Genomic DNA, 26,146 nt, shown 5'->3' with positions numbered 1-26,146 from the left:
GGTGTTTGCAAAAACTCCTTATTGGCTATTTCCCCTACCATAAGCCCTCAATGAATTGAATGGGGCTATGGGGTGTTGTGCTAATTCGCTTATTTCCATCAAAATAAGTAGTAAAGTGTGCCATATTATTTACATTATGAAGAGGATATATACAAACAAATAATATTTTTGAGCGATGGAAATAAGCAAATTAGCACAACACCCCATAGCCCCATTCAATTCCCATTCAATTCATTTAGGGCTTATGGTAGGGGAAATAGCCAATAAGGACCTTTTGCACGAAGTAATACCTGGACCTCTTTGGTGGGGACGTAACGACTACAAATAAAAAGGTAAGAAAGCCTTTTAGTATGGAATTCTCCTTTAAGACAAGCTGATCGCAAACCAAATTGGATGAGTGGAGAGTCAATCGAGGGTATTGCAACTCAAAATTCATCCCATTAAAATCTAGAGTTGCAAATTGCAGCTAACACACAGTCACACACCCACGTGCTTTTTCATGAACAATCACCACAATAGGATGATGTTTTAGCCATATAACCAACCAGTTCAAGAAATTGCAGATTGAGGCTTTAACCGTTGCTTTTGAAATATCTGAGCACATTAGTGTAGGGCCAATATGACTTTCTTTCTTACAGTTACGCCAGAAATACGGTTGTTCAACACGCTCACAATTGGGCGTCTTGTTTACTCACTTGTTTCTCGATGCTGGTAGTGGTTGACGATGACTGCAACAGCTGGTTGTTTTATGGCGTCTTTCCACCCACAGCTGTGGGCCTTTGGCTTAATTAAAGGGAACCATGGTGCCATTTTCCAAGGAAACCAGTGGGGGCGCCATTTAGTCACAAATATGTGAAATCAAATTAGATGGCTCCTACAATTAGGGTTTTATGGAAGATGCTTTCTGAACATGTATTCTATAGTTTGACCACCTCAATGTATTTAATCTTAAAATAACATATTTATAACCAATAACCAATATCTTTGCGACATGCTTCCGAATGACAATTCAGTCGTGATGACTGAGAACTTAATCCATGGATCAGAGATGACACAGAAACGGATGCAAAATCAATCAGGTTTTACTCAATTCACTTACATTTAATACAAACATTTTGTCAGAAACAATGGTTCCACAATACATCTGATTCAATGGAAAATAAAGTCAGTCCCTGAAAAGACAACAGTTTAATGGTATATTGGTCCCTTTACAGGATCTAAAAATGGCAGGAACATCTCAAAACCTATTCTACACACATTGGCTCGTTTTGTTTTTACATTTGCTCAGTGTGTCTGCAGAAGATTAGCTGAACTAGTGATTCTAAAGGTTCATCTGATCTCATCTTCACTTAAACTTGACCTAAATGGACTTAGCTGGTCGGGGTCCCCCAGGGCTCTATACAAGGTCTGCTAGTATTTATTTGTTTTGTTGTTCTTTGAACAAAGACTGTGTTGCGAAGAATGTCTGATAAACAAGTTAAAATGTGTTAAAGAATAATAAAAATTGTATCTATGAGCTGTGACTTATCCGTTTTGTCATAAATGAGAATATCATTACTGTCAGACAGAATCTTCATACTGTATCTCCATATATTTTGACTTTTTTGTAAATGAATGCCCTACTTTGTCATACAAGAGTAACAAAAATAGCTGATCTACAAGCTCAAAAATGCATCGCAACACATTTTGAGCTTGTATTTTAGCTGCTATGGAATTTGAATCCTGAAAAGTAACCGTTTTTGGACGTAATGGGTGGTTTCCACTATATCATGTACTTTACAGCTTACGCTTCTTTAGCAAAAGGCCGAGAAGAAGAATAATTGGCCTGGCCAGAAAACATGACATCCTGGAGATTCTGTAAGTAGGGTAAAACACCCCAAAACATCAGCCACGGCTCGATTGTGAGGACAACAGAACAGAACAGAAATACAGAATGTAGAGGGTGAATTCCAAAGGGAGAGAAAGGCAAGACACTGACATACAGTACAGCAGTGAGGGTGGTTAAATATGGGAGTCAACCTGATGAGAAAGAGTCCAGTACAATTATCGTTGACACCTTGGGTGGAAACCTTGTATGTCCAAAACAATTACTTTTCAGGAAATTTTACCCCATGTTCCAATTCATCCAATGCAGTTATTTAGTCACAAGCTATTGTTAAGAACTGTTCATTGTTTCAATATTCATGAAACTCCAATCTGGGAACCCATTGGCAGAACAAAGGAAAAACAGCACCCCCTTCCCGTGAGTCAACAACAGTTTCACTCAGACACTCAGACAGTTTAACTCAGACACAGTTAAAAACACTTTCACTTATACTTTGTTTAATATAGCGAAAAGAGCCAATCTACAAACTTGCACAACAGTCTTGTACGGTGAGTATTAGGGCATTCATTTACAAAAAGACAAACATGAAAAAGTCTTGAAATATGGAGAATTGGAGATACAAGGTTTCTGCTCCCAACAGCAACAACGACGGCATAATGACGCTTTCTGGGGGTGCAGCAGCAGGGGGTAAACAAAGCTTTGGGGGTCCTCTGGGGGTTCAAGCGAAGATGGTCTCCTCTCGTCTCTTCTTGGTGAGGATGGTGCCGGGTTTGTGCTGCGCGTCGGGGTGGTTGGTGAGCTCCGGAGGGCAGGTGGACGCCGGGCTCTCCAGCATGGCCTGCTTCAGGTCGTAGAACACGGTGGCGTCCTCCTTGGTCAGGAAGGTCAAGGCCACGCCGCTCTTGCCGGCACGACCCGTACGACCAATACGATGGATGTAGTCTATGGCGGAGGAGGACAAAGGAATTAGATGAATACAGAAGGCACTGGAGCATTGGAGGCTTTTTCCTTCCAAAATCAACCACTTCAGTCCTGTTCCAATGATTTGTGATTTCACTACCAGCTCAGCTATCGTCGGTGTATGACAAAGCCGAAACAACAAAGTATATACAAGAGAAAAAGAGGAACTGACCAGGTGCTCAACGGAGGTAAAAAAAAAGAGGAGGAAAGCCTTTATTAAATTGAAAAGGCGACATGTTTCGACCATTAACTGGTCTTCATCAGGGCAAGAATGAAGAACATCACCAGCAACAAGAAACACAGCTATGCAATGAGATAATTAGCAAGTAAAGGGTCAGATGCACTTTTAATGAAGGCTTTCCTCCTCTTTTTAACTTCGAGTTCTCGGATCGTCTCTTTTTTTTAATCTACTTTTTTATCTACAACAAAGTATATAAATCCAGCTTTCAGATCACGATGATAAATATTAACAAAAATACTAAAATAAAATAGAAATGACTGTGACATGGCTTCTCGTACTGTATACTATAATTGTTCTGAGGAAGTGGGGTGGGGATGGGTCCGTGATCATTCTTTTAACTACACTAGCGGCGCAGAGCTCAGAAAGGTGAGAACTGAACTGCCATATAAATGCCCATGAAAATAAAACATCATAAGAGCACATTACGTGCCGTGCTGTGCTGTATCCATACCTTCGATGTTCTTGGCCATGTCGTAGTTGAGCACCATGGAGACGTCGTGGATGTCGATACCTCGCCCAGCGACGTCGGTGGCCACCAGGATGTCCTTGGCTCCCGCCTTCAGGTTGGAGAGAGCAAACTCTCTCTGCTCCTGTCCTTTGCCGCCGTGCAACGTGCAAGCATTGTACTGGTGGGAGGAGAAGGAGGAAGAAGGGGTTACGGTTAGAAATGAGACATTATTTAAGGTTTTAAAATGAGTGATTCTTGACCTGTGGCGTATCTTTTTTTTTTAAAAGGCTGACATTTAAAAAATACATAAAAAATAAACTCTGTGTTACCAATACCAGTATTACCAGGTATTAGTTCTACTGATCCAAGCCGAGACACAAACGATTGATTGATTGTTCAAATAAACGCTTTTCGAGATTTTCGAGTGGGCCCCGATGCAGAAAAGGATGAGAACCCACTGGTGTAAAACTGTAAGTTGTATTGTACTGCAGGTTTTCAGTATTCTCAAAATGCTGTGTTTGTTTACAGATATCATAAACACAGGGCAGGTTTTCATTTTAAATGACTCACTCCCATCTTCTCCAGGGACTTGGCCAGCACGTCGCAACCCTTCTTCTGGTTGACGAAGATGATGATGGGAGGTTCGAAGCCACGGGAAAGAACCTCCAACAGCTTCTTCCTGCACAGAACCAAGAAAAAACACCACTCATCAGCACTCAGACAAAGTTGATATTCTTCTTTTTTTGCTCTGTTTGTCTGTTAGAACTGTGTTTTCCAGAATTCAGTTCCAAACAAAAACATGGATAGTATTTCTCCAAAATGATGAATGGCTGCCGTGTCATTAGTTCATTTGAAATACACAAATGAATACATTTTTGGTACATTAACGATGCCTTTAACATTTTCTCGTGAGTATCATGGGAAAGAGGCAGTCAAGAATTTGTTTAGAGAAGTTGAAAGATTATATAAAAAAAATAGTGTTTGTTTGATTGGAGAAGTTACACAGAATAACCCGTTTTAGCAGTAGTTAACAAAAAACGTTTTAGTGAAGTCTCACCTCTTCTCTCCCTCGCCCATGAGGAGGACCTTCTGCTCCACTCTCTCGTGGGGCTTTCCAGCCGAGCCGATGTAGACCACAGCAGGACGTCTCAGGTAGCTCCTGGCCAGCCTCTCCACAGCTGCAGGCATGGTGGCTGTGAACATGACCGTCTGCAGGGACAGACACGCGTAGGAAAACACATTAAGGCATTAAGTTCTTCAATAGGGGGTCCCGTGAGTGACCCCTAGGAGGTCCTCGGAGATAAATCTTTGTGTGATAGGAAATATAGACGAAAGTTGCGTTATTCAAAGATTTGTATTATTGAAAAGCCAATGCTAAGATCTGGAAAATTATGGATATGCTTTCCTGGTTTTAACACTAGCATGTCTGAAGTAAAATCAGACAGAAGTAGCATGTGCTTAAATTTGCATGTGCTTCTGTACACCATTTTCTTTTCAGATGTTTTCCTTGAGCTTTCTATCATCTTATTATATAGTATGCAATGTCACTGAGCAGTATGGGTGGGAGGGTTAAGGGATTTCTTTATCTTTTTTTGTCTTTATTTTTTCTTTCATTTTGTTTCATAAAAAAAGTATTTCATATTATAATGTTTGTAATAATTTATCTGTTCAATAAAAACATATTTGACAAAAAATTTTTTGCATGTGCTTAAATTTAGAAAATGTCAAACATTTCTGAGATGATGATCATGGAAGGGGAACCTTCATGGGCAAAGATAATCAACTTCAAAATCTAAAAAAAAACAGACATGCTAGTAACCCTCTAGTCTTAGTGGAACAGACCTGAGTTGCATCTGTAGTCGGTTCGGCGCTGTAGAGCCTACAATGTGACGTAAGGTTCGGGGGGGGGGGGCGGGTACCGTCCTAAAGTCGTCTCTTCAGTGCTACTTAAAATGTCCGACGAGCCGAAATCATTTCGGCACTACAGCGCCGAAACAGCGGTAAAACAGGAGTATGAATCGGCCCTAAGTCAGTGTCATCTACAAGCTCTCAATGCATCGCAGACACATGTAATCAACCAGCTCTGAATTTTCTTTCTTTTTTTTTAACATCGCACAAACTAATGAAGGTATAAACGCACTTGTCTGTATTTGTGCTTCCCAGACTGGAAGTTCAGCATCATTTTCTCGGCGTCCTCGGCCTCGTCGGTGTCCGGCTTCTGGTTGGTGACGGGGATGTACTCCAGGATCTTCTGCACGTCGGGCTCAAAGCCCATGTCTATCATGCGGTCGGCCTCGTCCAGGACCACGTACGTGCAGCGGCCCAGCACCAGGTAGCGGTTCTCCAGAACGTCAATCAGACGACCCGGGGTGGCGATCACAATCTGTCGTCACACACACACAGAGACAAGAGGAGACGGTGCCGTTAGGTCTGTCCACATTTCTGACTTAACCAAGCATCTTGTTTGGAATATTAATAATAATAATAATAATAATGAAATGCATTTTTATAGTGCTTTTCCAAGTGCTCAAAGCGCTTTACAATGGTTCATTCATTCATACATTGGGAGGTGAAGCGGCGAACAGGCGACGCCAACGTCCTCGCTTCCCATATTCACACACCAATGGTGGCGAGCTCACACCGACCGGTTCAGTGTCTTGCCCAAGGACACTTCGACATGTGGCCAGGAGGAGCCGGGATTCGAACCGCCGACCCAGGGATCATTGGACGACCTGCTCTACCTCCTGAGCCACAGCCGCCCATATTAACGCTTTGAAAGAGAGATCGGATCCTAGCGTCTAGGTCGACTCCTACGACTCCTCTCACCTCACAACCCATCCTGAGACGGAAGCCCTGGTCCTCCCTGGAGATTCCTCCGATGACGGCCACGGTGCGGATGCCCAGAGGTTTACCGAACTTAAGGGTTTCCTCCTCGATCTGCTGGGCCAGCTCACGAGTAGGAGCCAGGATGACTGCATAGGGTCCTTGGTCCGAGTCTTCAATCCTGTATCAACATAAACAACATCATTAAGTACAAGCTGGTAAACATGACAAATCTTCTTTATTTCTGCTGGGTAGTCGTTGTCAAAATAAATTCTCTTGTTTTTGTAGAGGACCGCTCCTTTTCTCCAAGCAGTGGATAGTACTTGCTCCTTGGTGATGTCTTCTAGAAAATTGAGAACTATTGATCTCGGTGGGGCTCCCATCTGTGGTTTCGGCCCCAGGGCTCTGTGGCAACGCTGGATCCCGAGGATGAGATCAGCTGGTACACCCACCTCAGTTCTCAGGAGTTTGGTCACAAAGTCCAACATGTCTCCACTTTCTTCTCCCTCTGCAAGGTTGTATATGCGCATGTTGTTTCTCCGTGCTCGCATTTCAAAATCAAGAAGCTTTGCATCAGCTGTTTCCTGCAGGAGATACATAGTCTGGAGAGCTTCTTCCAATTCAGCGTTGCGGTCCTCCATTACAACAACACGTTGCTCAACGTCAGCTACCCGTGTTGTTGTAGCTGTCAATTCCACTCTGACTGTGCCCAGGGATTGATTTATCTCGTCTCTGAAGTCTGATAGTTCTTTCTTCATATCCTCTCTCAGTATATCACGGAAGGAATCTAGTTCTTTCTTCATTTCGGGGCGGATTGCCCGGATCTCGGCCAGCACCGAAGCTAGCAAGTTAGCTTCAGTGTTGTCATTGTTAGCTGCGTTGCTAGTAGTGCTAGCATTAGCTGTCTCGTCTTTTTCCATGTCTGTATTCTCGTTTTTTTGCCGACGTGAAGGCTTTCCAACTTCATTCCTCCCTAATCTCTCCCCCTCGGTTATTTTTGGACGGTTCATGAGTCTTGTTTAAATGATTTTGGGGGTAAATTAACAACTGAGTGGAGGAGCTCTATTTCAGCCTGCCATTCTCTGCTGCGGTCGTACCGGAAGTCCTCCAAACATGACAAATCTTAGGAAAAACAAACGAACCACTTAAAATTATTAATCCAAATCCTTTATATTTATGGGATTCAAGCCCTGGTCTAGGGTTGGAATTCGGACCCAGAGGAAGCGTTAAGGAATGGGATCATTAAGAGGGAATTGTTAAGAAACCGTAATAGTTAAAATCCTAAAGGATCCCAACTGTCCCCTGGTCCCCTGTATGAGACACCCACTATCTACCACTCATCTATGACTGGTTCAGACGTGTGGACACCAACGTGTGGACACTAACTAATCCAACCAACGGGTTGCAAGGACGTGTGTACACATGTGTACAAGTCCTAGCGCATTTTTCTCAATTTTGTTTTAGTTGGCCTGTCCTTCTGCACCATACTCCTTGCTCTTTCGCGCATGCACGTTGTCGTTCACTTCCCCGTTTACCATTCACAGAGAAAGGCTCGGTGAATGTAATCTAGGGAGATCTCCGTGGTTTCGACCAGATGCATAATACTAAGCTCTTCATTTCTGACTTCAACATGCCTCTCGTTCAAAATATGAAGCGAGCGATCATCAGCGACTTTTATCGGAATCAAACATATGTCTCCCGGTTTTTCCCCGGAACGGAAAGGGGGGGGGGGGGGGTTTACAGAATAAAAGCGGACATATCTTCCCGGCACCCCGCGCTTCTATTTTGAAAGAAATCCCGGCGCTGATTGTGTTAAAATGACTATCCAGATTGCAGCTTTAAGTTCTATAATGCTTCCTTGTTAGGACCAAAAGCGTAAATAGCTCGATGCAGCGTTTTGTGAGAATTTAGATCGGCCTTTTTAATGTTGAAAATGATCAAGAACAATATAAAAGACATGGCATTGGATAGTGTTAGTCCAGGCTGGTGTCACTGTACCTGTCAGACTTGGGCAGGGTGGTGATCCATACCAGCAGAGGAATGAGGAAAGCAGCTGTTTTACCACTACCCGTCTCAGCCACGCCGATGATGTCACGGTTCTGTAAGCCAATGGGGATAGCCTGTCTCTGGATAGGCGTCGGATCCTGGATTAAAAAAAAACAAAAACAAAACACCACCACCACCACCACAAGTAGGACATTAATTAAATTCACCACCAAAACGCAGGAAACCTTTACATTGACAAAAGGAGATTTCTAGCCTGGTTAATAAACCAGACCGAATCAGCCGTTGGCAAAAAAAATTGCCTGTCGGCGGATTACGGTCTGGAGAGGCTCAATTGTACGCCCATTTCCTACACCAGAGAAATGGGGCGGCCAATCGGGACACGGTATGCAATATGGGCGGGCTTTGGTACAGTGACTTTCAATGCTTGAGACCTTTGACTGACAGTAGCTCTGACCAATTGCGTCAAAGAGAAAATGTTTCAACCCGCCGCCCTGGAAATGAAATCCAAGCTGAGCCTCCCCAGACTAATATCCCGCGGTCCGTGCGATATTAGTCTGGTTTATTAACCAGGCTAGGAGATTTCACCACCCGAGACCGCGGCAGCTAAATCTGCCTTCTTCAAAAAAAAGTACAGTGTCTGTGTTACTATTTTTAACATGACAACAAGCCGTCATTGAGGAGCAGAGATGAGCCAATGGAATGCAGATGGAATAATATCCGAGACTGGATTTGATTGTGGAACAACCATGGTTTTGTAGCATTTGTACACTTTGACAGCAAATTGTGTTACACTGACTACTGTAATTCCAGACTAAATAATATTTTAGTCATCTGAAATGTTTTAGTTTTGGTTGATCCAAGTCTACAGTTGATGTAGTCGACGAAAAAACATGTTGGCAGTCCTTGATGGCTTGATTTACTGATCTACGAGCTCACAACTTGTCTGTGACGCCGTGAGTGCGACACACCCGCACAGAGCCAAGCATAACGTGACTTGACTTAGTTCTACTGGATCTCTTCTCCATTAGCCCATCTCACACTTTGGTCTAGTTTTTATTTGTTAGTATATCTAGTCACAGTTTTAGGCCCAAACCGCACCAATGATTCGGCAATGCAACTCCTTGCAATCAAACGGTTTGCGAGTAGTTGCATGAAAACCATTATCCCCAATGGCAGTTGTAAGGAGTTGCATTGGTGCGGTTTGGGCCAACATAGCTTCGTTTTTTTTATTTAAATGTACGTCATAGTTTTAGTGGATGCTTTTTGTAGGCAGGCCCACCTTGTAGCCACACTTGTCGATGACCTCCACGATGTGATCGGGCAGGTTGTACTCCTTCCAGTTCCTGATGGGGTTGGGGATCTTGCCTCCCTTGGTGGTGATGCTGTAGTCCTCCCTGAAGATACGCCAGTCCCTGTCCGTCATCTCGTCCAGCTTCTTCTGGGACCAGTGTCTGTCGTCCCAGCGCTGCTTGGCCTCCTTCTTACGCACCTTCTTCAGCCTCACCCTGCACAGAGGAAGGTCATCAGACAACAGCTAAATAATACCACTGTTTAAAAAATAAATTGTATATATAAAATCGAAAAATGTTGAATAAATTAGTTTTTTTTTCTTTACACAAATCGTTTCTCCTGGGAGTCTCCCTGGCACACAAATAAATTCAGATGGGGGTCCGTGGCCAAATATATAAGGATTCAGGGGTCCAGTCTAAGAGCCATAAACGTTAAGACGTTTGAATCCAATTATGGACTGATTGCCACGGTCGTTAAGACGTGTTGTTTTGAAAAAATAATAATAATAATTAAATCCATATTTTGAAAATTCCTCTAATCTGGTGTACAGGTGATGACATGCACATTACATGCATAATAGAATTACATTTTCTTTCTTTTTTTATAATGGGCGAATTGGCAACCAAAGCCTAAACTGGTGACCACCAGGTGGCGCTGAAAGAGTTTTAATAATAATAACCCATTAGGCTGGTTCTAAAAACGCCTCCTAAAACCTAACCTAAAGGTTTTCTGAAAACCTTCAAACTGTTGTTAAAAAAATGTATGATGTTGCTATATGAGACACAGAGGTCGCATCTGACATTAAAAAGGTAAAACAACGTATGCGTTACACCAGGTCTAAATGGGTGGACCAGTGGTTTTACCACTGGACGATGTGCTCACTCACTCTTCCTGCTCCTTCTCCTCCAGCGTGCGTCTCTTCTCCATCAGGTCGCCGTAGAAGCGCGACTGTTCCCTCTTCTGCTGTTTGAGGTCGATGCCGGCGATGAAGCCTCTGCCGTACAGCTGCACCGAGTGCTTCTCTTTGTATCTGAGACAGACGAGACACAGTCCAGCTTACTACATGTTCTCTTTGTAACTGAGACAGACGGACACAGTCCAGCTTACTACATGTTCTCTTTGTATCTGAGACAGACGAGACACAGTCCAGCTTACTACATGTTCTCTTTGTAACTGAGACAGACGGACACAGTCCAGCTTACTACATGTTCTCTTTGTATCTGAGACAGACGGACACAGTCCAGCTTACTACATGTTCTCTTTGTAACTGAGACAGACGGACACAGTCCAGCTTACTACATGTTCTCTTTGTAACTGAGACAGACGGACACAGGCCAGCTTACTACATGTTCTCTTTGTAACAGACAATAGACGAGACACTACTACTGTACATGTACAGCACTACTACATGTTCTCTTTGTAACAGACAACAGACGAGACACTACTACATGTTCTCTTTGTAACAGACAACAGACGAGACACTACTACATGTACAGAACTACTACGTTCTGTCCACTCTCAAAAGGTTGTTGCGATCAGTACGTTTTTAGTTGACCATTGGCGCTTAACGGTCACACAAATAAGTGATTTAATTGTGTTTTTGGCGTTGGAACATTGGAATATATCAATAAAACATAATGTATGTTTGGCTTTTAGACAAAGTAAATATCTGAGGACGACCTAGAGAGAGAGAAATATGACAACTAAACTTGCATAATAAATTATACAAAGAAATTACTGACAATGACGGTACTACTAATCAAAATAAATAACTAAAATGTTTGAATTAATTAATTCAAACATTTAAAAGAGATAGCCGATCTATAAGCTCACTACACATCGCACCACAGCGTGTCGTGAGCTTGTAGATCAGAGAATTTACAGATGAATGGAAACAATTCGGTAATGCAAATCATTGAAAATAACTGCGATGATGACGGTGATTACGTGATAACTGTGACCGGCGCGAATAAAAGGGGAAAACGTTCCGTTTTGACTCACATGGGGTTGTAGTCGATGGACGTGTCCTCTGAAGCGTCCCACTCGAAGACAAACTTCCTGTCGTTCAGGTGACGCGTTCGCCTGCGTTTCTTCATGCCGCCGAGGTAGCGCTCCTGAAAGGATCGTTAATTTTGAGACACAGTCGACACAAGTTGCGTTAACTAGCCTCGGTCCCAGGCTTACTTATCTGCAAATAGAAAAGCCTGGTCACAACGTAAGGCAGAGAAGCTATCGGCGGTTGTATCCTCCGGAATATCCGTCAGATGTATTTCCCCCGGATAGGATATTTTCCCGACCAATCACAACACTTGTTTCATTCGCGGAGAATGTAAACTGATTTGTAAAGCATCAACCTCATTTCCTTCGGCGATACTTCCGCTAAAATCCCGCACTTCCGCTGATAGTCTTTTCAGTTAAGGTCTTGCCCAGGGTGGGCGTTAACACTAAACCCGAGTTAAAGGAGAATTCCATACTAAAATGCTTTCTTACCTTTCTTTGTAGTTGTTACGTCCCCATCAAAGAGATCCAGGTGTTATTTTGTGCAAAAGTTCCTTATTGGCTGTTTCCCCTACCATAAGCCCTAAATGAATTGCATTGGATTGAATGGGAATTGAATGGGGCTATGGGGTGTTGTGCTAATTCGCTTATTTCCATCGCTCATAATTATAATTTTTTTGTATATATCCTCTCTTCATAATGTAAATAATATCCCAATCGGCACACTTTACTACTTATTTCGATGGAAATAAGCGAATTAGCATAACACCCCATAGCCCCATTAAATTCGCATTCAATGCAATGCAATTCATTGAGGGCTTATGGTAGGGAAAATAACCAATAAGGAGTTTTTGCACAAAAAAACACCTGGACCTCTTTGGTGGGGACGTAACAACTACAAAGAAAGGTAAGAAAGATAAGAAAGCATTCTAGCATGGAATTCTCCTTTAATGAAGACCTTGTTCCCTGCCCGACCACGAGTTTCCCCGAGTTATGTTATAATTGTTTTATTTGGGGCGATTTTGATAACTTGCAAGATTTTCCCCAGGTACACGTTTGGATCGCGTGACCGAAGGAAAAAAGTGACTTCTCGCTTCTGGGAGCCGATGATGGGTAATCGTCGAGTCTCCAATGGAATGCTATGGAGAATGATGGCAGCCTGCAAGTGGCTGTGCTTTTTTTTCACTGGTGATTGTGGAATATTTTTACGACATTAGGACATTCGATCGCGCAAGGCGAGCTACGTTCACGATCGGGTGATTTGGGTGAAGGTTAGTGAAAAACAACGGCAGGGGGTGTTAAAGATTAATTCATAATGCAGTCAACAAAAAGACAGTGAGATCGGAGGCAGCAAGATCAGCTGTTATTTAAGCTACGACTCGGACTTATGTGAATGCAAAGACATCTGCAGTGAAAATGATGTACTCTGTATACAGCCAATCATAAACCATATACCAACCTTGATGGCCACGAGTTCTTTGCTCTTATCCTTCTCCTCTCTGATCTTCTGTCGTCCGTCGTCTTCTCCATCTCCGTTATTCTCTCGCTCCATCCTCTCTCTCCGCTCTCGCCTGTCCCTCTCCTGGGGGTCCTCTGTGTCACACACACACACATGATCACACTGTCAGCCTAGAATTATCCCACAGCTAGGGTTGGAAGTATCGTTAGTTCACTATTTTGTACTAGTGTACTTTGTACAGCGGTGAATATACCAAAAGTACCAGATCTACAAACTCACGACCCTGAGCTTGTAGATTTGCTATTCTCTATCGATTAGTTTGTTGAAGTAGCCACCGGATGGCGCTCACACACACTTCTATAACCCCTTTTGGTGTTAGCATTATGTTATGCTTTAGCTATTGAAAAATAGCAGATCTACAAGCTCGTAGTAGTGGCGCACTACGAGCTTGTAGATCTGCTATTTTTGAAAAATCGAAGAACCACTGACATAGAAACATAGCTTTTTCAGAAATCTGTCAGGATGTAGAAGACATTTTTAGAATCTGATCTCAGGTCAAAATGGGATACGCCAGCTTACGCACCCATCATTTTTCTTCCAGTTTCCTGAAACATCCTTCTCTTCTTCCTCTCATCTTCGATGAACTTCTTCCTCTCCTCCGTCTGCGCTTCCCTCCGTTTCAGAGCCTCCGCCTCTCGCTCTGCCTTGGACAGGAACTTGGGCTGAGGACGACGGAACAGAGCTAAGTAATGTTGGAACTGAACTGCGTGGTACCGGGTCATCTCAACTAGGACGATGGAACAGAGCTAAGTAATGTTGGAACTGAACTGCGTGGTACCGGGTCATCTCAACTAGGACGACGGAACAGAGCTAAGTAATGTTGGAACTGAACTGCGTGGTACCGGGTCATCTCAACTAGCGGTTTCGGATGTTAGCAGATGATTTCATCTCCGTTATCAGCCCTTATCAACATCAAGCCCATGCAATGGAGGCAGTATGGACGTTTCCTACATATTGTAGAGCCCTGCAAGCCCACCAGGACCCGACCAGGGCCCGGCCCGGCATGCCAAAACTGGCTGAGACGTTTCTGTACTTGACCAACAGGCCCAGGCTCGTATTAACATGCCATTATATTCAGTCAATTTCAACCAGCCTGGACTATAAGTTTACAGAGCATTGATAATATAAGTGGTTAAATGTATGAAAATACACGTCAACAAGGATCTAAGGTTCACTGATGATAGTGCTGTCAACGTTTATGAAGTGATCTATGATATCTATGAAAGAGTTTAATGTGCAACACAATTGTATACAATATGTAGAAGTGGGGGGTCCCTGCTTCAATCCCTCTCTCTCTGTGGTCCTTGGCCTGAAACTCTTTGAAGATCCCTGGAGTAGAGTCAAGTGGAGTTGAGCCAAGGTGGAAGCATGCAGTGGAAAAGCGCCATTAGAGAATGTTGGTACAAGATTCTCTCTTCTCTTCTCATCTCACCTTGGCCTCGGCCTCCTCCTCTGCCTTCTTCTTTGCAAGAAGCTCTTCCAGAGACAGGGGCTGGAACTGGAACAGAAAGCCACACAAGACTCAAAATATCATCTGAAGTAGCAGCTATTGATTATTTAAGACGACAAAGACAAAAATACATGATGGAAAGACAGATGGAAGAGCATGATGGAAAGACATCACAGTCAAAGCGACAACAACAGTAAGTTGGCTATATATATATATATATATATATATCACATACATATATACATATATATTGTAACTTGTCAGGCAGAAACTGTTTGTGTTTTTTTTTATTTTTTATTATTATATAAATTAACAGCCTACTTGATCATAAAGCATCAAAAGTAGCAGATCTGCAGGCTCAAAAGTGTCACGAAAGCGATGCGGTTTGAGCTTGTAGATCTGATATGTAAGCTACTTTCTGAATTTAAATCCTGAAAAGTAACAGTTTTGGACATGAGGTTTCCACCCGACATCTCATTTAGCTGAAACCCAAATCCTACCTTCTCTTTCTTCTTCTTCTCCTCTTCATCCTCCTCTCCCTTTATGTCCTTCTCTCGCTTCAACCTGTCCTTTGATCTAGGCGATACGCTTCTGTAAAACCAAGAGGCAGTTTGTATACATTAAGTCTCACGACTGAATTATTATTATTATTTTTCCTCGGTTTTGTTCATTCAAGATTTCAGGGTAATGGTATACAGTAACTCAAATAACGTACTTACAATATATGTGCACAGACCCATACAGAACATGGAAAATAATATGCCTACATATAAATGTCATATGACCACTATAATACAAAAGAACAGGCACACATTTTTAACCCCTTCTGGGCGGGAACCCCTTTTGGCATTATGTTGTGCTTTAGCTATTGAAAAATAGCAGATCTACAAGCTCATAGCGCGCCACCGAGTGGCGCGATACGAGCTTGTAGGTCTGCTATTTTTGAAAAATCGAAGAACGACTGACATAGAAACATAGCTTTTTCAGAAAACTGTCAGGATGTAGAAGACATTTTTAGAATCTGATCTCAGGTCAGAATGGGATAAAAAAGGATCCCGTCTCGGGCCGCAGGCCAGAGCCAGGGGGGGTGTCGGGAACACAGTGTGTTGCAGCACGACATCCAAGTCCCCAACACTAGTTGGCATGACTACGGTCGACGTAGACGTACCTCGACTTCCTTCCGCGATCCTTATCACGCCGATGGCCGCCGTCCTTATCTCGACGCCCCCGATCTCTGTCCTTGTCCCGCTCGCGATCCTTGTTGTCTCTGTTGTCGCGCCGATCTCTGCCAGGAAGAAAGGAACAACATTTATTTCTGAGAGTACTCTCTACTGTGGTTGTGTTGTACATTTTTAAATCTACCCTTGTGTGTCATATACCCTGAAGAAGGCATCGTGACTACGAGCTGTGCGGCCTCTTTCCTTTCTTAGTCAATATTTTTTAAATCTATAAATAAAAAGGTATTTCTCTAAGAACATATCATGTGCCCTAGTTTTGTTCTGCTTTTAACTGTGTTCTTGTACTGTTTTTAACCTGTACGGCGACCTTGAGTGCCCTGAAAGGCGCCTTTTAAATAAAATGTATTATTATTATTATTATTATTAAAAAGACAAATGGACTCTTGATTACGGAAAAATCTACACAATCTCAATGCAAGTAAGTTGACTTTGGAATCACCATCATAGTACATAGTAACATCTGGTCTTAATCTGGTCTCTGAATTTTAAATATGAAACAAACAAATCTCCTAATCTCCTTGCAAGAAACGTATAGATGTAATATTTTAGTGTAAGCTACCCAGAGTGTAGTCCCTTTCGGAACCCTCGGTTACCTTTTCTGAATTTTGTATGGCGGTACCCTAGGTTCCCTGATCGGTTATTCCACTCTCCATAGGACGCAGATTTACATACTCTCTGTTCACGGAGACCTCACTTCCCATGTCCCGCCTCCCACGACACAACAGCATTATAAACATCCTGCATGCACGCGGTCGGCCAATCAGAGGCAGTAACTAGGACATGCAGGTAGCCAGTCGCCGCTCGGGAGGCGGTACAATGCGAAGTCAACAAGGAAGTCAAGGAAGAGAGAGGAGTTCAGGGAAGAAAAATTTTAAAAATACTTAACGTCAACAACGGTGCCGTTTCGCACAAGTTGCGGCGGTCTCCTATAGCTGTTATATGCATCTTTGAAACATCTCACCAACACTCAAGCGACCGAGCAGGTCTCCGTGAACAGAGAGTATGTAAATCTGCGTCCTATGGATAGTGGAATAACCGATCAGGGACCCTACGGTACCGCCGTACAAAATTCAGAACAGGTAACTGAGGGTCCCGAAAGGGGCTACCCAAAGTGCAGACTGCAGAAAGATAGATAAAGAAATAAAAACAAATGTACATAAAGAGTGAAATAAAGACAAATAAAGAAATAGCAGCAGATAATCAATTAATATGCATCAAATGTATGTGAATGGGAGTGTATATTTATTCTACAGCCATATATAGCATACAGGAAGTGATAGTCCCTCAGGGACCCCTGGGGGTCGCGAGCATGGTTTCCTCAGCGGGTCCGGGTTCTGGGAAACGCCCCCCAGCCACTGCGTTAGTTTTACTGAGGTTAGGTTTAGGTATAGTTTACTGAGGTTAGGTTTAGGTATAGTTTTACTGAGGTTAAGGTTAGGGTTAAGTTTAGGTATAGGTGTAGTTTTACTGAGGTTAAGGTTAGGGTTAGGTTTAGGTATAGTTTTACTGAGGTTAAGGTTAGGGTTAAGTTTAGGTATAGTTTTACTGAGGTTAAGGTTAGGGTTAGGTTTAGGTATAGTTTTACTGAGGTTAAGGTTAGGGTTAAGTTTAGGTATAGTTTCTTTAAACCTGAAAATGTATAAATAAAATTGTAAAAAAAAAAAAAAAAAAGTTTAGGTATAGTTTTACTGAGGTTAAGGTTAGGGTTAGGTTTAGGTATAGTTTTGCTGAGGTTAAGGTTAGGTTTAGGTGTAGGCTGTCAATCACAGCGACTGGCCAATCACAGCACACCATCTACTCAAACCAGCTGAAGATTCCATGCTCGCCTGGGGGTACCCAGACTCCACTTTGGGAACCACTGCTATAAAGGTACCTGTCAAGAGATTTGGAGCGGCGCTCACGCGACCGATGGCGCTTCCGTTCAGTTCGTTCCCGTGAACGGCTGCGTTTCCTTTCTCTGTCCTTGTTTACTGAAGTTTCTGCAGCATCCTTCTTGTCAGCTGTATCACCTGCCATCTGTTAACACACACACAAGTTTCATTTATTCCATCCTGTCAAATACAACTATACTCCTCAGCAGCCCAAGCCAGTGTGGTTCTCAAAGTGAGGTCCAAGGACCTCTGGGGGTCCTTGACAAGGTTGCAGGGAGTTCCCAGCAAAATGAGGAACAGTTGAATACCACAGGCTAGGTAGTTCGCCCAAAATCACAAAGTATAAAAATGACTACCTTGCCCGCGTATAGGCAGGTATATAGCATTCTGCATCATATCTATCTAATTTAACATAAACTGATTCTGGCCCAAAATCTGTTCAAATGAGGGATCGGGGTTGTTAACATGAAGATGTTAGAGAACCACTTGCACAAATCAACTTGAACAAAAAAGGTAAGCTTGTAGTATTTATGTCAGAGAGCCTTCTAGTAATATCTGAAAAGCATGGATCTTCAAGGAGTTGAGGACTTTGCACCATTAGTATGGTTTAAAAAGGGATTTCTTCCACACACTGTTGATCATAACAATGGGATTCACGTTGGAAAGAAACTGAGTTGGACTTGGCGCACAATGTTAGCTTTAGGAATAGTAATGGTCATTCATCATTGGTCAGTCGAGGAGTAATTAACGTGGGTTAACTAATCGTGACACAGCACACGCATGGTTTATTGGGAAAACATTTAATTGCGATAAAAGGACTCATTCAAGAGCCTATACAAGCAAATATGGAGCTAGCTCGCAAACGTCAACATGGTAAAGTTAGCTAGCTAGCATCAACAACAATACCTAAGAAACTACACCACACTGAAATTACTATTCGTGTAAGAGTATTGTTAAGAGAATACCTTTACGAGTGTGGCTGGCTTTTAAATACTATATAAATTCTAACCTTTAACAGTTAATGTAAATCCCAAATTTGCGATTCCACTTCGTTTTCATGGAGACGCCATGATATTTCCCCGCATGCCCTGTAATAATGTGTAACATGGGAATCATAGTTCATAGAGGTCCGTTCAGAGTGGAGTTATATTAGAATTAAAACTACATTTCCCAAAAGGCATACAGCTGTTTTCTCAGGACCCTGATTGTTTGGCTGGACAGGCACCTAAATGCCTGTCCAAAATCATCGTGTGCGCGTGCGTGTGTGCGTGTGTGTGCGCGCGTGCGTGTGTGTGGTTTAGAACGTTAGAGATTTAAGAAAGGGAAACATTTTGCTCTATTGCAGGGGTTCCCAAACTTTTTTGGACCAGGTACCCCTTTTGGGGTAGATATTTTTCCAGGTACCCCCTCATCCTCGCAACACGGATAACAATATATTTACAACCACAAGCAGTGTTTCCCGCAGGAAAAAGCTTTGGCATGGTGCTGGGCACAGGCCGCAATTTTGATTAATTAATTAATTAATAAGATTAATACATTAAGATTAATTTGTATTATTGCTCTTGTATTGCTATTGGAGACACATGGGGGGACACTGGGGGACACTGGGCAGGAACTGGGGAGGCACTGGGGAGGCACTCAGGGGCACACTGGGGAGGCACTGGGAAGGCACTCAGGGGGGACACTGGGGAGGCACTCAGGGGGACACTGGGGAGGCACTCAGGGGGACACTGGGGAGGGACTGAGGGGACACTGGGGAGGCACTGGGAAGGCACTGAGGGGACACTGGGGAGGCACTGGGAAGGCACTGAGGGGACACTGGGGAGGCACTGAGGGGACACTGGGGAGGCACTGGGGAGACACTGGGGAGGTACTGGGGAGGCACTGGGAAGGCACTGAGGGGACACTGGGGAGGCACTGGGAAGGCACTGAGGGGACACTGGGGAGGCACTCAGGGGACACTGGGGAGGTACTGGGGAGCCTGCACTGGGCAGACACTGGGGTGGCACTTGGGGAGGCACTGGGGAGGTACTGGACATTTCATATCACACACACACCATTATTCACTAGCCTCTAGCCTCCTTTTCTTTTTTTCTTTTTTTTCAGGGGGCAGCTTGGGTACCCCCTGGCTATGCGTCGCGTACCCCTAGGGGTCCGCGGACCCCACTTTGGGAACCGCTGCTCTATTGCACTGGCCTAAAAGTGTCTTCTAAAACTGTTTCCACATTATGAGGTTTGTGATCAGTTTATTTGGCCACCAAGTGGCGTCCAAATTGTTCAATCAATGTCTACATCCAGACATTTAAAAACCAAAATTAATAGTGAGTAGCAGTAGCAACATGCCTATTCACTGGGGAGTGGGGACAAGTTAGGCTAGACCGCATACCCAACAGTCACCAGGAGATGGCACAGGAACTTAGGCTAAAATAATATAAACTACTAAAAAATATAATAAGTAACCATGTGTGATCATTGGTCATGCTATTTAGGTGCATTCAATAATCTAAAACCTAAAAGATCTACATAAAATGCCATATCTATGGGTGTCCAAGACAACACACACACACACACACACACACACACACACACACACACACACACACACTCACATATATATTTTTTAATCGTGTTTGAGGGCAGCTTTTGAATTCTGCTGTCAGAGCAGCTGATGGAGCCCTGATTGCAGAATGTGTTAGTAGTGTGCTAGCTATTTCTGAAAATAATTTTAAAACACTGAAATTCATGCAAGAGAAGTTCCACATTTAAGATGAACAGCTAGAGTGAACATAGCAGACTAGTTATGCCCTGAGGACGAGAATCGACCAGGTCACGTGCACGCATCCGCATGGGTGACGCCAAGACTGCTGGGCAAGTGATGTTGCTTTGGCATGAGGGGTCAGAACAACATTATGGAATTAATTAATAACATATATGGACTATGGAGCGTGTCTTGAGTGTACAGGGTTTTATGAGGTCAGATCAACATAAGGAACGTCAGAACAGCTGGTCAGTTCCATAGGATATCTAAGAGTGGCAGCGGGGGCAGTGTCTTGAGTATACAGGGTTTGATGAGGGCCCAGGTATAGGGGCCTGTTGAGAACTCTAGTTTTCGCCGGCTGCCGGGCGCGGCTGCACTAATAACTTTGGTGGCTAGAGTTTGAATGGACACCTGCCCCCTCAGTGCTCTCTGCACAGCCCATGGAGACTCCTGTTACTGAACAAACAAAGCAATGACTACTAGGCCTACTAGTACTACTATCAGAATATCAGGCTATGTGACACTTAAACAAAGGGAAATCACTATACCTTTTATGTTCTGCAATTCTGCATGCTGTGTTCCGAGTCCGGCGTGTCACATACACCACTGCACCACACATACATATACGGTACTTTGCTGTTGCTATGACTACCCCACCTTTCCCACAAAATGTAGGATAATTCTTAACCATATTACGTGTTACATTTCCCTTTAGCTAAATTATAGTATTCGTGGTGTTAAGATCTTGTTCAAATATAATAATAATCAACCTACTCTCTTAATTGTCTTTTTGCCCACAGTTCCAGAATAATATAGCATTACAAACATTCGAAAATAGCCAATCTACAGCCTCACATGTGAGCTTGTAGATCTGCATTATATATTTCTGTTTTGAACCAAAACCACTTGCAACCCAGCATCCATATTCTAGTGAGAAGTTAACCCCACTATAGCTGATCTACAAAGCACTTCCTCTTCTAAAATTAGAACTATACTGCACCCCTGGGCAGCAGTACGCGAGGTCAGGATTCATGGTTGCATGGTTTACCTGGCAAGGACACGGGTGCTTTAAATCACGTGGACTGGACACTTTCCACAAACCTTCCAGGAGGGAATAATAACAATGACACATAACACAGGAAATGATGAACGTCTGCTCTTTAAGTGAAATATATTTCCCCCTTTATGTTGTAACTCACTACTTTTTTCTTTTTTTGTGTTTCTTTTTATATCGATGACTCAACACTCAACACTAAACTTCACCATACAATCGTGTCGCACGAAATGATGGAAAGTAGCCGATCTACATGGTTGTGGATGTGCTGCTTGAGTTATTTTCGCTGTTTTTTTGTCACCTATGACATTTTTATAACGGATTCTATTAATCCATTTAGACCTGAGGCCGATTCTAAAAATGCCTTTTAAATCCTAACAGTTTTCTGAAAAGTGTATGTTGCATGAGGTATATGTCCTCGTAAAGTGAAAGGTGCCTTGCATGCAGGTCTTCTCTGGCATCGGTGTGTGTGTGTGTGTGTGTGTGTGTGTGTGTGTGTGTGTGTGTGTGTGTGTGTGTGTGTGTGTGAATGGATGAATGTAATGCACAATCTCTGTAAAGCGCCTGCATGGGATAAAGGCGCTATATAAATTGACCATTTATTGAAGTATTAGCAGGTCATAAAGTTTTACTGCCAGTTTACAAGTTCATAAAAAACCTTGTTGCCGTACAATAAGCTATTAAAGAGATGCAACAGTAAAAGTGTGTTTGTCACATGCACTTACAATACAGCTGTGACATTTCAGATATTGACATGATTGTAGGCTATACTTAAAGCCTCCTAAAAAAGTGTAAGAACTTTAAAATTATTAAAATATCAAGCGTGTACTTTTATATAGGGCATGAATAGTATAATACAAACTAATTAAATTGGTCACATCATGTCACAATCTACACAGCTGCAAATGAATGAACACTTTGAACAGCTCAATGAACAGAATTATCATATGTGTTCCATATAGTTCCAAATGGAAGATTCAAACATCAACTATATTCCTTGTATTAATGTGATTATGGTTACAGCAGTTTGTATTTCTGTTCTGTACAATCCATTGTTGTGAGTTTTTCTCAGTTTCCTTAATAATATATAGAAAAGAAACATTTCTTCTCACAGATCCAGTTGGTGTTATGGTTATGTATATTAATTGGTGAACATGTCCGACTATACCATCCTCCTTGCCCCCATCTTGCACAGTTATATTCTTTAAGCTTTCCAGGCTGTTCATAGGCCCATGAGTACCTGCAGAATAAAAAGCATAGGTGATATTTTAACCACATCTACTCAGTCACTCACATACAGTGACTTTGATAGAAGACGATAGAAGACGTTGTAAAATGTCTCACTGTGTTGTTGTCAGTGGTGTTCCATCCACCCACGTCCATCTGCCCCCAGTCTTTTTCAGACCAATCCAAGGTCCTATATCAGCCCCAAGGTTCAATCCTCTGATGAATTCCTGATGATTTAGCAATGATTTAACTATTATTTATTTATTATTTTTCTCATTCACATTCTGTCAATCTTTCGCTATAATCAAAGAATAGGTAATTCGCACGCACACACACACACACACACACACACACACACTAACCTGTTCTTCTTTACTGTTAATGACCACCAGATCTGCTCCGGGTGTCTTCAGACATTGTTTTCTACTTTCCTCCCAGGTCTTCTTTTCAGTAGAAGTGTAATAACAGCTGCATCCAAACTTCTTCCATCCTTTGGAACACGGCTCTGAGCATCAAACAACAGTTTTACTGGTAGATTTTCACATACTGTAGTAATAATTAGAATAATGTAAACACAAACACATTTTATATAATGTGCCTAATCTATTGAGTGACAGTGATGTAATTGTATGTTTGTAAATAAACAGGTATCTCCAAGTAGAATGTGATTGTCTATGGTCATTTTCTCAATATAAAATAAAGTGTCAGAACATTGTGGACCTTCACTATGACCCAAACATTAGAAATACTGCGTTATTCCGGCCTATATACAGTATGGTTATGTTTTAGTCACAATATGTCCGCCGGCTGCCATATGCCATACATCTACAGTATAATATAGATGCCCATGACACATTGAAGTTAGACAACACACTCCATATTTAGTTGGAATTGAAATTCCTTATATGGTCAATTAATGTGTAAAGTGAGCGGTGCCCAACTGTGACCTCAGTGCTGCTGCGCCCATTATTAAGAATTTTATGATGATGTCTGATGATGATGTTTACATTACATAATTCATTATATTACAACTCAGATTTATACAGAGTACTCTGTCTTCTTTCCCAAGCTTGACAAATAAAATCTGCCACAACAAAAGTCCCTTTGGCAAAACATATCTCCATTTTTACATAGTCATTTAAATCTAGGAAATCCCCACAGATATAAGACATCTTATTAACCAAAATATCCCTTAAGTCGTCATATTTAGAGCAGTAAAACAAAAAGTGAACTTCGTTTTCAATTTCATCAAGATCACAGAACAGGCAAGATCTCTCTTCTTCAGGAGTGGCATTAAACCTGCCAGTCTCCAGTGCTAATGGTAATGTTCCTGACCTTATTTGTGCACAGAGAGATTGTTGTCTCTGTTGATGTATTGACCCACATCATGTCGGGGCATTTTCCCATCCAAGTCAAGGCATACATAAAGTTTATCTACCATAAATGAATAAATCGACACCCAAACACAATGTCATGTGTTGGGTTGGTTTGCACCGCTCAAAAACAGACGCTGATTTCCCCCATGGTTAGATCGTTATATGTGACTGATAATCCTTTCCGAGCCATGATGAGGCCCATAGGGCAGGAGCCTATCTCCTGTTTCTGTAGCGTGAGACAGCTTGATGTACAAGTACAGCACACCCCCTGGACATGACGCTAGTATGTCGCAGGGACTTACCCCCAATCCAACCCTTGATGCTGAGTGTCAAGCAGGGATATAGTCGTTTTATAGTCTTTGGTATGACCCTTTGTTTATGTTTATTGAACTTTCAGCATGATTACAGGTTTTAAAAGACAGAGGTGCCATTAAAAACACTGAATTATTGTGCCGATCACAAATATAAAACTTCAAATCTAAAATGCAATAGCCTATCTAAAAATCCAAATGGTGTAAAACTCAAATCTAAAATCCACTATCATTTAAAGGTCCGCACATATATGGGATTGGTGATTTTCTGTATCTCTCAGTTCTGCATGATGGGGTGTCCAGGTCATCTCCATTTCTAGTTTGACGTCCAGAGATCTCTTTCCTGAGGGGAGGTAGCCAGTTCCTGAAGTTAGATTTGAACAGCTTCCTGGCGAAGTCAAGGCATAGCCTCTCTGCTAGGGTGCACAATGTGAGGGTGCAGAGAGCTCCTGTGTATCCCAAGTACCTCCGGCCAAGAATGATTCTGCAAGCCCGTTTCTGGACTCTTTCCAGACTTTTAGTCTGGCTGGCAGTCAAGGAACTATGCCAGACTGGGACTGCATATTCCAGCACCGTGCCTGTGTAGATTGAAACCAATTCAGGGTCTTGGACCCCAAATGTCTTCAGGCGACGTATAGGACAAAGAGCTTTCTATTGGCTGAGGTCAACATAATGGTCTACCTGGCTGTCCCATTTCAAGTTTGCTTGAATGGTGACCCCCCCCAGAACCTTTACTGAGTCACACACTTCTAGTATGTTTTGGTCAATGGAGAGTGTTGGGAGGGCCGGTTTCTGTCTCATGCCAGTGACATGTATGACTTTGCATTTTCTTGGATTCAGTTTCATTTTGTGCTCGTTTATCCAGATGTCCAGACCATTCAGGGTCTTTTGGAGGGTGCAGGGAACCTTGGGCTTCCACCCGGCCGGCCGGGGATCGAACCCCGACCTCCCAGTCACAGTCACTGATATCATAGACTGGCATACTCCGACAACTGGTACTGATGTCATATTACATACCTCATAGTATATTACCCCTCACAATAGGTACTGCTGCATTGTAATTAATAATGTATGCTAATTCATATGAATTCAAAAAGGTTTACAACCTCTCTCACCTGCTATCTCTCTCTTAAGCAACGTTACCTCACTTTGTAACTGATCTCTCTCCTGGGTCATGTTGTTATATAGTTTATCTCTCTCCAAGATCACGTTGTAGTACTTGGTCGTTAACTGGTTATTGGCTGAATTATCTGCAAAATAAACCACAGTTGTTGCTACTGGTTCTATAGTATCAGTGTGGAAAATGTAGCTTTTTTATGTATACTATAAAAACCACTTTATTATACTGCATATGCAAGAAATAATGCACACAAAAGACTCTTCAGTTGAAACAATGGGAAACTAGGTTAAAAACTAAAGTCACGTCGAGGTGTGGGTTTTGATGCTGAGGTAGATTTTGTAATTGATACAACTAGAAAATGTCAGAAAACAAATCTGAGGAATGGAATACTCACAGTGCACAGCTTGGCCTATGATCACACCCAGTTGGATAAGACACAGCATCCCCAGACACACAGCAGCAACTCCCAGAGACCTTCTTACAGTTTTAGAGCGCTGTCCTGAAACAGAAAGTCCAGCTACTAGGTGTACAGTCAGCACCTGCATGAGAGAAATCAAAACGGACCAACATTCTCTCTAAAATATGTTTATATGGGAATGAGAAATGCCAAACAATTCAAATGCCTCACTG

At 42.6% G+C, this 26,146-nt stretch overlaps 1 protein-coding gene across 2 annotated transcripts; it reads right to left on the bottom strand.

Annotated features, from left to right (window-relative positions):
* Window positions 1–1,066: 1,066 nt before the first annotated feature.
* ddx23 (DEAD (Asp-Glu-Ala-Asp) box polypeptide 23) lies at window positions 1,067–18,765 on the bottom strand. Of its 2 annotated transcripts, none has more exons than XM_080763073.1 (17): window positions 18,680–18,765; window positions 17,673–17,815; window positions 15,730–15,846; window positions 15,062–15,152; window positions 14,544–14,609; window positions 13,635–13,773; window positions 13,052–13,185; window positions 11,596–11,708; window positions 10,481–10,624; window positions 9,584–9,809; window positions 8,296–8,441; window positions 6,301–6,478; window positions 5,615–5,857; window positions 4,532–4,683; window positions 4,045–4,153; window positions 3,478–3,652; window positions 1,067–2,767 (listed from the first exon to the last, which is right to left on the bottom strand). In XM_080763073.1, the coding sequence occupies exons 2-17, from the start codon at window positions 17,813–17,815 to the stop codon at window positions 2,544–2,546; spliced, it is 2,400 nt and encodes a 799-aa protein (XP_080619199.1). In that variant the 5' UTR covers window positions 18,680–18,765; the 3' UTR covers window positions 1,067–2,543. The 2 variants fall into 2 exon arrangements, with proteins under 2 accessions (XP_080619199.1, XP_080619198.1); XM_080763072.1 differs by having other exon boundaries at window positions 18,636–18,753.
* Between the last annotated feature and the right edge of the window lie 7,381 nt (window positions 18,766–26,146).

This window comes from Protomyctophum bolini, assembly GCF_963924005.1.
Source record: "Protomyctophum bolini genome assembly, chromosome: 5".
Classification (NCBI taxonomy): Eukaryota; Metazoa; Chordata; class Actinopteri; order Myctophiformes; family Myctophidae; genus Protomyctophum; species Protomyctophum bolini.
The sequence above is the reverse complement of the archived record's forward strand: the minus strand, read 5'-3'. Positions and strand labels throughout refer to the sequence as shown.